The sequence below is a fragment of the Macaca mulatta genome, chromosome 2 (genome assembly GCF_049350105.2).
Source record: "Macaca mulatta isolate MMU2019108-1 chromosome 2, T2T-MMU8v2.0, whole genome shotgun sequence".
Taxonomy (NCBI): domain Eukaryota; kingdom Metazoa; phylum Chordata; class Mammalia; order Primates; family Cercopithecidae; genus Macaca; species Macaca mulatta.
The window spans coordinates 14,993,834-15,006,410 of record NC_133407.1 but is presented as its reverse complement, the minus strand read 5'-3'; the positions used below and the strand labels follow the sequence as shown (position 1 = coordinate 15,006,410).

General features: G+C 37.0%; 1 protein-coding gene across 50 annotated transcripts in view; it reads right to left on the bottom strand.

Annotated features, from left to right (window-relative positions):
• CLASP2 (cytoplasmic linker associated protein 2) overlaps nucleotides 1-12,577 on the bottom strand; it is a 217,789-nt gene that overhangs the window by 34,291 nt on the left and 170,921 nt on the right. For all 50 annotated transcript variants that reach the window (XM_077991295.1, XM_077991306.1, XM_077991296.1 and 47 more), the window contains 2 exons: nucleotides 12,124-12,277; nucleotides 9,018-9,246 (listed from right to left, as the gene is read on the bottom strand). In XM_077991295.1, the coding sequence (XP_077847421.1) occupies nucleotides 9,018-9,246; nucleotides 12,124-12,277 (383 nt within the window). The remainder of the gene's footprint in view (nucleotides 1-9,017; nucleotides 9,247-12,123; nucleotides 12,278-12,577) is intronic.

Here is a 12,577-nt window from a genome sequence, read left to right as displayed (position 1 = left end):
AAGCAAAAATAGGCAAGTGGGATCTAATTAAACTTAAGAGCTTCTGCACAGCAAAAAGAAGTACCAACAGAGTAAAGAATGGGAGAAGATATTTGTAAACTATGTGCCTGACAAAGGTCTAATATTCAGCATCTATAGAGAACTTAAACAAATTTACAAGCGAAAAACAACCCCATTAAAAAGCGGGCAAAGGACATGAACCGACACTTCTCAAAAGAAGATATACAGATGGCCAACAAGCATATGAAAGAAAGCTCCGTATCACTGATCATTAGAGGAATGCAAATCAAAACCGCAATGAGGTATCATCTCTTACCAGTCAGAATGGCTGTTATTAAAAAGTCAAAAAATAACAGATGTTGGTGAGGTTATGGAGAAAAGAGAACACTTAAACACTGTTGGTGGGAGTGTAAATTAGTTCAACCATTGTGGAAAGCAGTATGACAATTCCTCAAAGAGCTAAAAGCAGAACTACCATTCAACCCAGCAATCCCATCAACTGGGTATATACTCAAAGGAATAATAATCATTCTACCATAAAGACACATGCACACGAATGTTCACTGCAGCACTATTCACAATAGTAAAGACATGGAATCAACCTAAATGCCCATCAGTGACGGATCAGATAAAGAAAATGTGGTACATACACACCATGGAATACTATGCAGCCATAAAAAAGAATGAGATCATGTCTTTTTTGGGAGCATGGATGGAGCTGGAAGTTATTATCCTTAGCAAACTAACGCAGGAACAGAAAACCAAATACTGCATGTTCTCACTTACAAGTGGGCACTAAACGATAAAAACTTATGAACACAAATAAAGAAACAGACACTGGGGTCTACTTGAGGGGGTGAGGGTGGGAGGACAGGAGGAGGGAGAAGAGCAGAAAAGATAACTATTGGGTTCTAGGCTTAATACTTGGGTAATGAAACAATATGTACAACAACCCCCTGTGATATGTGTTTATCTATGTAACAAACCTTCACATGTACCTCCAAACCTAAAAGTTAAAAATAAACAAATGAGAAATATTTCAAATCAGCGACCTAACTTTACAACTAGAAAAAGCAACAAACTAAACCTAAAGCTAGCAGAATGAAGAAAATAATAAAGATCAGAGCAGAGAGCAACAAAATAGAGAACAGAAAAACAGAAAATAAAAAAAATCAATGAAATCAAATGTTGGTCCTTTGAGAAGATAAAAAAGGTTGACAAACCTTCAGCTAGATTAGCAGTTCCCAACGTTGTTAGCACTAAGACTGGTTTTGTGGAAGACAATTTTTCCACAGACCAGGGCAGACAGGGGATGGTCTCGGGATCAAACAGTTTCACCTCGGATCACCTGGCATTAGATTCTCATAAGGAGTGTGCAACCTAGATCCCTCGCACAACAGGATTTACGCTCCTATGAGAATTTAATGCTGCTGCTGATCTGACAGGAGGCGGAGCTCAGGTGGTAACACTCACTAGCCTGCCCCTCACCTCCTGCTGTGTAGCCCGGTTCCTAACAGGCCACAGACTGGTACTGGTCCCAAGCCTGGGCTTGGAACCCCAGAGCTAGATGGACGAAGACAAAAAGAGAGAAGGTTCAAATTACTGAAATCAGAAATGAAAGCAGGGACATTACTATTAATTCTATAGAAACAAAAAGGGTTATGAAAGAGTATTATGAACAAACTGGATAACCCAGATGAAATAAACTCCTCAAAACACAAAACCTACAAAGACTACATCACAAAGAAATTTAAAAATCTGAATAAATCTTTGTATTATTAAGGAGACTGAATCAGTAATCAAAAATCTCCTGACAAAGAAAAGTCCAGGATCTGAGGGCTTCACTGTTGAATTCTACCAAACATTTAAAGAAGAATTAATATTAGCCCTTCTTAAATGTTTCTGAAATACGGAAGAGGAGGGAACACTTCCTAACTCATTCTATGAGGCCAGCTTACCCTGATACAAAGCCAGACAAAGATACTATAAGAAAAGGAAACTACTGACCAATATCCCTTATGAACACTGATGCAAAAAACCTGAATAAAATACTAGCAAACCAAATTCAGCAGCATATTAAAAGGATTATACATTATGACCAAATGGGATTTATTCCTAAATGCAAGGTTGGCTCAACATACAAAAATTGATCAATGTAATATACCACATTAACAGAATGAAGGAACAATCCTCACATATAATCATTTCCATGCTTACAGAAAAAGCATTTTATAAAATTCAGCATTCTTTCCTGATAAAAAACACTCAATAAGCTAGGAATCAAAGAAACTACTCCAAAATAATAGAAGTGATATATGAAAAACCCACAGTAAACATCATACTTTCTTCTGAGATCAGAAACAAGGTAACAGCACCCGCTTTTGCCTTTTCTAGTCAACATAGTATGGAAAGTTCTAGCCAGAGCAACCAGGCAAGAAAAAGAAAAAAAAAAAAAGCATCTAAAATGGAAAGGAAGGAGCAAAATTATCTCTGTTCACAGATAATACAATCTTATATTTAGAAAACTCTAGACTCCACACACAAAAATTAGAATAAATGAATTTAGCAAAGTAGGACACAAAATCAATACCCAAAAATCATTTGCATTTCTCTACATTAACAATGAACAATCTACAAGGTAACTTACAAAAATAATTCCATTTCACGAGCATCAATCAGAAAAAAATATGGTCACGTGTTGCTTAACAACTGGAATACGTTTTGAGAAATGTGTTAGGTGATTTCCTCACTGTGTGAACTTCACAGAGTATATTAACACAAACGCTATAACCTACTATATACCTAGGCTATAAATTAGAACTAACAAATGAATTCAGCAAAGCAGTAGGACACAAAAATCAACACTCTAAAATAATTTGCATTTCTATACATTAACAATGAACACTCTAAAAAGGAACCTAAAGATAGCCTATTGCTCCTAGGCTACAAACCTGTACAGCATATTAATGTACTGAATACTGCAGGCAACTGTAACGCGGTGCGGTAAGTATTTGTGTATCTAAACATAGAAAAGGTACAGTAAAAATATAGAAGATAAAAAATAGTACACTTGTATAGGGCATTTGCCATGAATGGAACCTGCAGGACTGGAAGTTGCTCTGGGTGAAATCAGTGAGTGGTGAGTGAAAGTGAAGGCCTAGGACATTCCTGTAAGACTTATAAACACTATACACTTAGGCTATGCTACATTTACAAAAAGATTTTTCCTTCTTCAGTGATAAATTAATCTTAACTTACTATAACACTTTTACTTTACAAACAAATTTTTAAAAATCTTTTGACTCTTGTGTAGTAACACTCTGCTTAAAACACAAACGCACTGTACAACTGTACAAAAATATTTTCTTTCTTTACATCCTTTTTTCTTTTTTTTTTTGAGAAAAGGTCTTGGTCTGTTGCCCAGGCTGGAGTGCAGTGGTGCACTCACTGTACCTCCTGGTCCTCAAGTGATCCTTCTACCTCAGCCTCTCAAGTAACTGGGACTGAAGGTATGTGCTGGCGCCCTGGCTACATTTAAAAAAAAATTTTTTTGTAGAGATGGGTCTCCCTATGTTGGCCAGGCTGGTCTCAATTTCCTGACCTCAAGAGATCCTTTCACCTTGGCTTCCTGAAGTACTGGGATTACAGGCATGAGCCACTTCACATTCTTATTTTAGGAGCCATTTTCTATCAAAGATTTTAAAAATTTTAAAACTTTTTTGTTAAAACCTAAGACACAAACACACACATTAGTCTAGTCCTACACAGGGTCAAGATCAACTTCACTGTCTTCCACCTCCACATCTTGTCCCACTGAAAGATCTTCAGGGGTAATAACATGCATGGGGCTGTCATTTCCTATGACAACAATGCCTTCTTGTGGAATACCTCCTGAAGGACCCAAATGAGGCTGTTTTACAATTAACTTTTTTTTTAAAAAAAAATAAGTATGAGTACACTGTAAAATAGTGATGAAAAGTATAGTAAATACTAAAACCAGGCTGTGCATGGTGGCGCATGCCTTGCAATCTCAGCATTTTGCAAGGCTAAAGCAGACGGATTGCCTGAACCCAGGAGTTTTAGACTAGCCTGGACAATATCACAAAACCCCAACTTTACAAAAAAATTTAGCTGGGCATGGTAGTGCATACCTGTTGTCCCAGCTACTCAGGAGGCTAAGGTAGGAGAATAGCTTCAGCCCAGGAGGGTGAGGCTGCAATGAACCAAGATCATGCCACTGCACTCCAGCCTAGGCAACAGAGTAAGACCCTGTCTCAAAAATAAATAAATAAACCAGTAACGCAGTCGTTTGTTATGGCTATCAAGTATTATGTATTGCACATAATTGTATGTGCTATATTTTTATACAGTTGGCAGTGCAGTAGGTTTGTTTACACCAGCAATATCACAAATGTGTAATGCATTGCACTATGATGGTATGACAGCAATGATATCACTAGGTAATAGGAATTTTTTAGCTCTATTTCATCTTATGGGACCACTGTCATAAATGGAGTCGGACATTGAAATGTTATGAGCTGCATGACTGTACACTGGAATTAACCGAGGCGAAAGACTTGTACAATGAAGACTAGAAAAGACTGCTGAAAGAAATAAAAGAAGATATACATAAACAGAAGCACACCCCATTTTCATGGATTAGAACACTTAATAATGTTAAGATATCAATATTATCCAAAGACATCTACAGATTCAGTGCAATCTCTACCAAAATCCCAATGACACTTTTTACAGAAATAGAAAAATTATCCTAAAATTCATAAGGAATCCTAAGTGACAGCAAATAGCCACAACAGTCTTGAAAAAGAACAAAGCTAGAGGACTCATACTTCTTCCTGATTTCAATATTTACTACAGAGCTACAGTAATCAAAACAGCATTTTAATGGCATAAAGACCGACACATAGAACAACAGAATGTAATATACAGCCTCAGAGGCACAGGCAACAACAACAAAAATAGGCAAATTAAAGTTAATGAAAATTAAAAATTTTTGTGTCTCAAAAAACTGTATCAACAGAGTAAAATGGCAACCCACAGAATGGAAGAAAATATTTGCAAATCATATATCTGACAAGGTATTAATATCCAGAATATACAGAGAACTCCTGCAACAACAACAAAAATAAACAACCTGATTCAAACATGGGCAAAGGAGTAGAAAAGACATTTTTCCAAAGACGGTAATCAAATGGTCAATAAGCACATGAAAAGACGCTCAACATTACTAATCACTAGGGATATGCAAATCAAAACTACAATGAGGGCCAGGTGCAATGGCTCAGCCTGTAATCCCAGCATTTTGGGAGGCCGAGGCAGGTGGATCATCTGAGGTCAGGAGTTCGAGACCAGCCTGACCAACATGAACAAACCCCGTCTCTACCACAATACAAACATTAGCCAGACATGGTGGTGCACACCTGTAATCCCAGCGACTCAGAACCTGGGAGGCGGAGGTTGCAGTGAGCCGAGATCATGCCATTGCACTCCAGCCTGGGTGACAAGAGCGAAACTCCGTCTCAAAAAAAAAAAACAAAAACAAAATCTACAATAAGATATCACCACACATCCATTCAGATGGATACTATAAAACAAAAACAACAATGAAATAAATAGTATTGGTGAGGATACGGGGAAACTGAAACCCTTCTGCACTGGTAGTGGGAACGTAAAATGGTACAGCTGTTATGGAAAACAGTACAGTGTCTTAAAAAAATTAAAAACAGAACTACCATATGATCCAGCAATTCTACTTCTGGGTATTTACCCATCAAAACTGAAAACAGGGTGTTGAAGAGGTATGTGCACACCAATGTTCACAGCAACATTATTCATAACAGCTAAAACTTGGAAGCAACACAAGTGTCCATCAATGGATGAACGGATAAGCAAAATGTGGCATATACACACAATGGAATATTATTCAGCCTTACAAAGGAAGAAAATTCTGACATATGCTACAACATGAATCAACCTTGAGCATACCACGCTAAATGAAATAAGCCAGTCACAAAATGACAAGTAATGTATGACTCCACTTATACAGAGTACTTAAGAGTAGACAAAAATCAGAGAGACAGACAAGAGAATGGCAGTTGCCAAGGGCTGGAGGGAGGGTGGAATTGGGGAGTTACTATTTAATGGGTATAGAGTTTCAGTTTTACAGCTTGAAAAGAATTAACTAAGATGGATGGTTGTGATGGATGTGTAACAGTATGAATATATTTAAAATCACTAAACTGTATATATAAAATGCTTAAGATAATAAATTTTATGTGTATTTTAACACAGCAAAACAAAATTGGAAAAAAGACATTACTGGGACAACTGGCAAATTCTAATGGGGTTTAAGGATTAGGTGGTTATTAATATACCAATGATAATTTCATGATTTAAAAAAATTTTTAAAAATTCTGTGGTCTAGGGGGAAGAAAAGAAAAAAAAATTTTTTTTTTTGGTAATTATTAGTTTTTTAGAGACAGAATCTCACTTGTTGTCCAGGCTTTAGTATAGGACTCTTCACAGGCATCATCATAGTGTACTGTAGCCTTGAACTCCAAGCCTCAAAGGATCCTCCTGGCTGAGCCTCCTGAGTAGCTGGGACTACTGGCGCTAGCTAATTTCTTGATTTTGATGAGTATTTTGTTGTTATGCAGGAGAATGTCTTTGTAGAAAATAAATCCTAAAGCGTTTAGGGTGACACAGCATCAGGTTGGTAATTTACTTTCAAATATTTCAGGAAGAAAAAGTTCTCCCAATTTTTAAGTTCTTGATCATTTTAAGATGAAAAAAATACATATTTATAGTACAATCGAGGCAAGAAAAGTCAGTTGACATTTAGTCTGACAGTTTGTGACCTATGTGCATAAATGATTTTTAAATAATTAGTGCTACTGAAGCTAAGTATCAATTTACCAGGCTGATGCTACTACATAGTGTTCAGTGGATACTTTTATGCCATGTCCAATTTATTCACCAATGTTACACCGCTATCATAACTAAACCTCAGCAAGACAGTCAACTATTTGTGACAGATTAAAACACATCAAAGCCTATAATTGGGGCAATTTTCTATATCCTTATGCAATTTGGACTTAGTTTGGTAAATTGTCATAATTTTGGCTTTTTGATATTTGTGATATATTAAACAGAAGGTAATAAAAACACTCCTCAACTTTGCTAGTAATCAAAGAACTACAAATGAAGCTATTTCTCATTAATAAAAATTTTTTAAATTTAAAAAGATTTCTAATATTTAATTCCTCAATATCTAATAATCAAGGAAATACACATTCCATCACAATCATAAAAACTTTTAAACATTCTGTGTTGGTGAGAAAATCAGCACTACTTAAACTAGCCAAGTATTTTGAGATGTAAATAGCAAGTAAGTCTAAAACTTTAAATTCACCTATCCTTTAAGTGAGCAATTCCATCTCTAGAAATCTCTTAAAAGCAAATTATCTTGATTTTTTTTTTTTTTTTTTTTTTTGAGACAGGGTCTCACTCTGTCGCCCAGGTTGGGTGCAGTGGTGCAATCTCAGCTCACTGAGACCTCCACCTCCCGGGAGGTTCAAGCGATTCTCCTGCCTCAGCTCCCGAGTAGCTGGGATGACAGGCGCGTGCCACCACACCCAGCTAATTTTCGTATTTTTAGTAAAGAAGTTTTCACCATGTCGGTCAGGCTGGTCTCGAACTTCTGGCCTCAAGTGATCTAGCCACCTCGGCCTCCCAAAGTGTTGGGATTACAGGCATAAGCCACTGCGCCCGGCCGTTGATTGTTCTTAAGATTCTTGACACACACAAAAAGAATTACTTATTTATGGGCATAAAGGTTTAGGCAGAAATATGTTCATTGACAGCAACATTATAGGAATAAAGAAAAACCTGAATATAGAATCATGGGATAGTGTTGACAGAAAGACTTTCAAGTTTATCTGTGTATAGTTATGTATTACTATATAGTACTAGAATCTTTAAAAAAGTATTAATGAATTAAGTAATTAAGAAAAGATATGTTTCCTTATTATAAAAAATAACTAGGACAGGCACAGAGGCTCACACCTATAATCCCAGCACTTTGAGAGGTTGAGGTGGGAGGATCATTTATGGCCAGGAGTTCAAGACCAGCCTAGGCAACACAGGGAGGTCCCATCTCTATAGAAAATTTATTTGAAAAGGTAAAATTAGCTGAGTATGGTGGTCTGTAGTCCCAGCTACTCAGGAGGCTGAGGTGGGAGGATCGCTTGAGCCTAGGAGGAAAAGGTTGCAGTGAGCTATATTTCAGCGACTACACTCCAGACTGGGCAACAGAGTGACACCTAGTCTCTTAAACAAAACACTAAAACATTCGTAGTGTTTTGTACTATAGTATCAATTTTTATATAACTTACCTGCATCTTACTGCACACTGGGATTAGGACAGGTGGTATAATCATCATCATCCTCTTTTGGAGGTGATAACTGAGACTCGGGAAAGTTAACCATCTTGACAGGCTATGCAGCTTAGTGTTAGAGCTTAGAACTAAGCCCATTTCACCCAAATCCAAATCCTAATGGTAACTTTCCTTATATTTCGTCCTTGAAATGTATTTTACTAATAAAAAAGTTGATGATTTCATGCTTAAAGGGCTACTATAAAGAATGGGTATTTCTTCAAAGGTTTTGTCATCGTGGTATAAAAATTAATGATCAAATAAATTGTGTCTGGAGATAAAGTAAATGTATAAGCTGCAATTGGTTTTAGTTATTTCTGGGTGGTAACTAAGGTTTTCTTGACTTTGACCATGATCTCAAGATGACTACCCTGTTTCTCATTCAGGGGTAGAAAATGACCAAAGCACTAGAGATGAGTTCCTAGAAGACGGGAGAAAACACTCTTATTCTAAAAATTGTTGCTTTTTGGGAGTTATAATAAAAGAGCATATGCATTTCTTCTACTTCATCGATTACCAGGTTCTCCAAAACAGACAGTAGCAGTGTGACCCAGAACATACCGTCAGGAAACTGGTCAGCATCATCATCAAACATGGCTTCCTTGAGGGCAGACTTGTTGAAGGGACTGATGCTATCTGAATAGTTATATGGATTATAGTCTCGAGAGCGTGGAGAGGAGTGAGTAGGCACTGAATGAAGCAATGAAGCTTTATTATCGAGAGCTGTTTGGCTTGAGTCAGTGGCATCACCTCCTGCTCTTGGGTCAGACATCCCAGGACCACCACACATCTATCAATGGCAAGGAGAAGGCACAGCAAATTAACTCATTTGCAGGTATCTATTTAACATTCTACAAAGATATTTCTCTACTGCTTAAAAGACAATTTTAAAAAGATAACAATAACCAGCTAAAAAATTTAAGTAATGGCAATCAATATTATGAGTTACAATTTATATTCCAGATGTCAAAGCTTAAACATATAAACTACAGCTGTGAAGGCAAATAAGAACCGTAAAAGAATGGTGCCTCTAATGATTATTACAGTTCCTTTGCCAATGAATTGACCAGACAGTATGTACAGTGTGATTACCAGCAGCTTCTCCATGTCAGTTAAAGATATGAAAGAACTTTCATAAGCAACACAGCACTACAAGCTGCCAGATTCCATTATTAAGGTAACGGTATATCATACAATAGTATGTCAACAAAGCATAGTAAAATCAAATTTTAAAAGGCTTGCTTTAAGGAGGGAAAAAAAAAAAAAAGAAAGGCTTAAAAGGCCTGCATAACTTTTGGAAGGATGCCAAAAGAATTTGGGTACGTTAATGTACTTACCAAAATATGAATATGAATATTGATACAAATACTGGTATCAAAATAATTACTACCATGAGTATCAGCATCACCACCATCCACTGGGCAACTATGTGCCAAGCCATTTGCTAGGCGCTTTACAAATATTCTTAAAATATTTGCTACGCACCTATTATTAAATGCCTGGCATTGTTCACAGCATTGGGAATACATCAGTGAGCAAAAGAGAGAATGATGTCTACCCCAATGGAGTTTATATTTTAGTGGAGGGACAGACGAAAAAAAAAAAAAAAAACTTCAATGAATGAATAAAATATATGACATGTCAGAAGAAGGAATCATGAATGCTGAGGTGGGAGGACAGTTCACAGATTAAATAGGATGAGTAGGGTTCACTGAGAAGCCATTTGAGTAAACACTTGAAGGAAGTAAGGGAATTAGCCAAGGGGCTCTCTGGAGGTAGAGTGTTTCAGGTAGAGAAAACAGCCAATACACAGATCCTGAGGCAGGAACATGCATAGTAAGTTCAAGGAACAGCAAGGAGGCCAGTGTGGCAGAAGCAGAGTGAACAAGGAAGAAACCAGCAGGAGATGAGGCCAGAAAGGTAACAGAAAAAAAGTGTATTGTGTAGACTTTGGTTTTTACTCTGAGACAGAGACTTCCTACAGAGTTGAGTGAGAGTGGGAATGTACTATAGGAGGTCAAGGGCATAATCAAGGAGGACAAATTTTAATAATCCAGGTGAGAGAAATGAAGACGATGGCTCAAACCAGAAAGGCAGTGGTGAGAATAGGCTGAATTCTGGATACATTCTGCAGTGGAGTCAGCACATTTCCTGACAGATTTGGTATAGAGGATGAGAAAAACAGAGGACTCAACAAACTCTTGTCCATGGGTTTTGACTAGGCAACTAGGGTTGCCATTAACTAAGATAGGAAAGAGCAGCTTTAGGGGAGAAGACCAGGAGTTCAAACAGGCAGCTGAATGTGAATGTGGAACTCAGCAAAGAGGTCTAAGCTGAATAGAATCATAGTATTTATTATACTCACAACAACTTTTAAGGTAAGCAGTGACATCCCTATTTTCTTAATGAAGGCTTTGAAGCTTAGAGGTATCACCTGATTAGCTAGTAACTGACAGGAACTGGGATTTGAACTCATTCTGCCAAAATTCACAATTTGAGTGCCCTACCCTGTACCATGCTGTGTCTGAAAAAAAACAAAACAAAACTGAGTCTCAGTGAAGCAGTGATTCTTACTGATCTGCGATTGCTACCATATGCAGCTTTGAAGAGTAGGGAACCTCAAATATCAGTGATAAGCTGGTTTTGGCAGCCAGTTTACTAGGCTGACCACAATCTAGCTCTGCCAGATAGGCACAGTGAGAAAAACAACTGCAGGACAGATGGCAGGAAGGCAGAGGAAGAAGTCCTTTGGAGATTTTCTGTAACTTTGCAAACATTGAGAAACAATGAATTCCATAGGAACCGGTGGGATGGCTCATTTTGTGAAAAGTCTAAGCTGTCAGAGACAAGTCTGAGAAGGAGCAAAGTAAAAAACTATTCTGTGTATAATGGCAGAAGCAATAAACAATATTCAAATATGTCAATAATATTAAATATATAAGAATGTTGTAGATTATAACATTCTTGCTTCAATGTAATGATGTTTTGTGTTTTTAAAAATACTTGAGAGTCAGTTACTTGCACACCAGAGAAATAAAACACTTGGCACATTATTAAAAAAACAAAACACATTCTTAACTGTAGCCACACAAACTGATGATGCAAATTACTATCACTACACCTAACAGGGAAAAAAAAATTCTAAACTCCTTATGTGTTCTTACAAGACTCAAAGTGATCTGGCCCATGTTCCACTCCTTTTCTCTCACAATGGTCCACCTACACTGGCTTTCTTCCTAGTCCTCAACTATACAAAGCTTGTTCACATCTAAATGTCTTTGGATTTGCTGATTATTTCATGGAATTCTCCTCTAGATTTTATGTGGCTTTATTTAGGTTTCAATGCAAATGCTACCTTTGGAGAGAGGCCTTCTTGGACCACAAAATCTAAAACAGACTCACTTTCCTCTAAAGCACATTCTATCCTAAAACTCTATAATATTCATCTCTATATGACAATCTAAAAGGAATTTGAAGGCAGTGATTTTGTCATATAAATCTAATGCTTCAAACAGTGCCTGGTATGTGGCAGATACTCAGTAAATACTTGTAGAGTGACTGACCCATAGAAAAGCATATTCGAAAATGACAGAAAGCAAAATGTAATTAAAATAATGCTTAATGAACAATGAAATAGTCTGCAAAGTAAGGATATTAAAATACTTACTGAATCGCCACCGTCTTTTTTAGAATCCCTTTTCAATGGCTCATTCATATCTTCTTGGCTACGGAAGCTGAAATTCTGGATTGCTTCAGTGACACCTCTAAGAGAGCTATAAATATCTTCAGAGTTCATATTTTCTGTGTCATAATCAAATGCACTATGAAAAAGACGACACTAATTTTTACTTAAGTGTAGTTATAAAATACAAACACATCTGAGGAGATTATATAAGGATATCTATAAAGACAAGATTAGAGAATGTATATCCTCAGAGCATCATTAGCAAAATAAAAAATAGCAGCTATATATAAAGTACATGTCTCTTTGTCCTTCCACCAAGGACACCTTACAGTTACTCTACAATGCACAGTCCTTAATGGTTTGTCTTTCTACCTTGAAAAATGTTCTGATTAACCAGAGGTCAGCAAACTATGATGGCTTGCAAGTTAAGAACGTT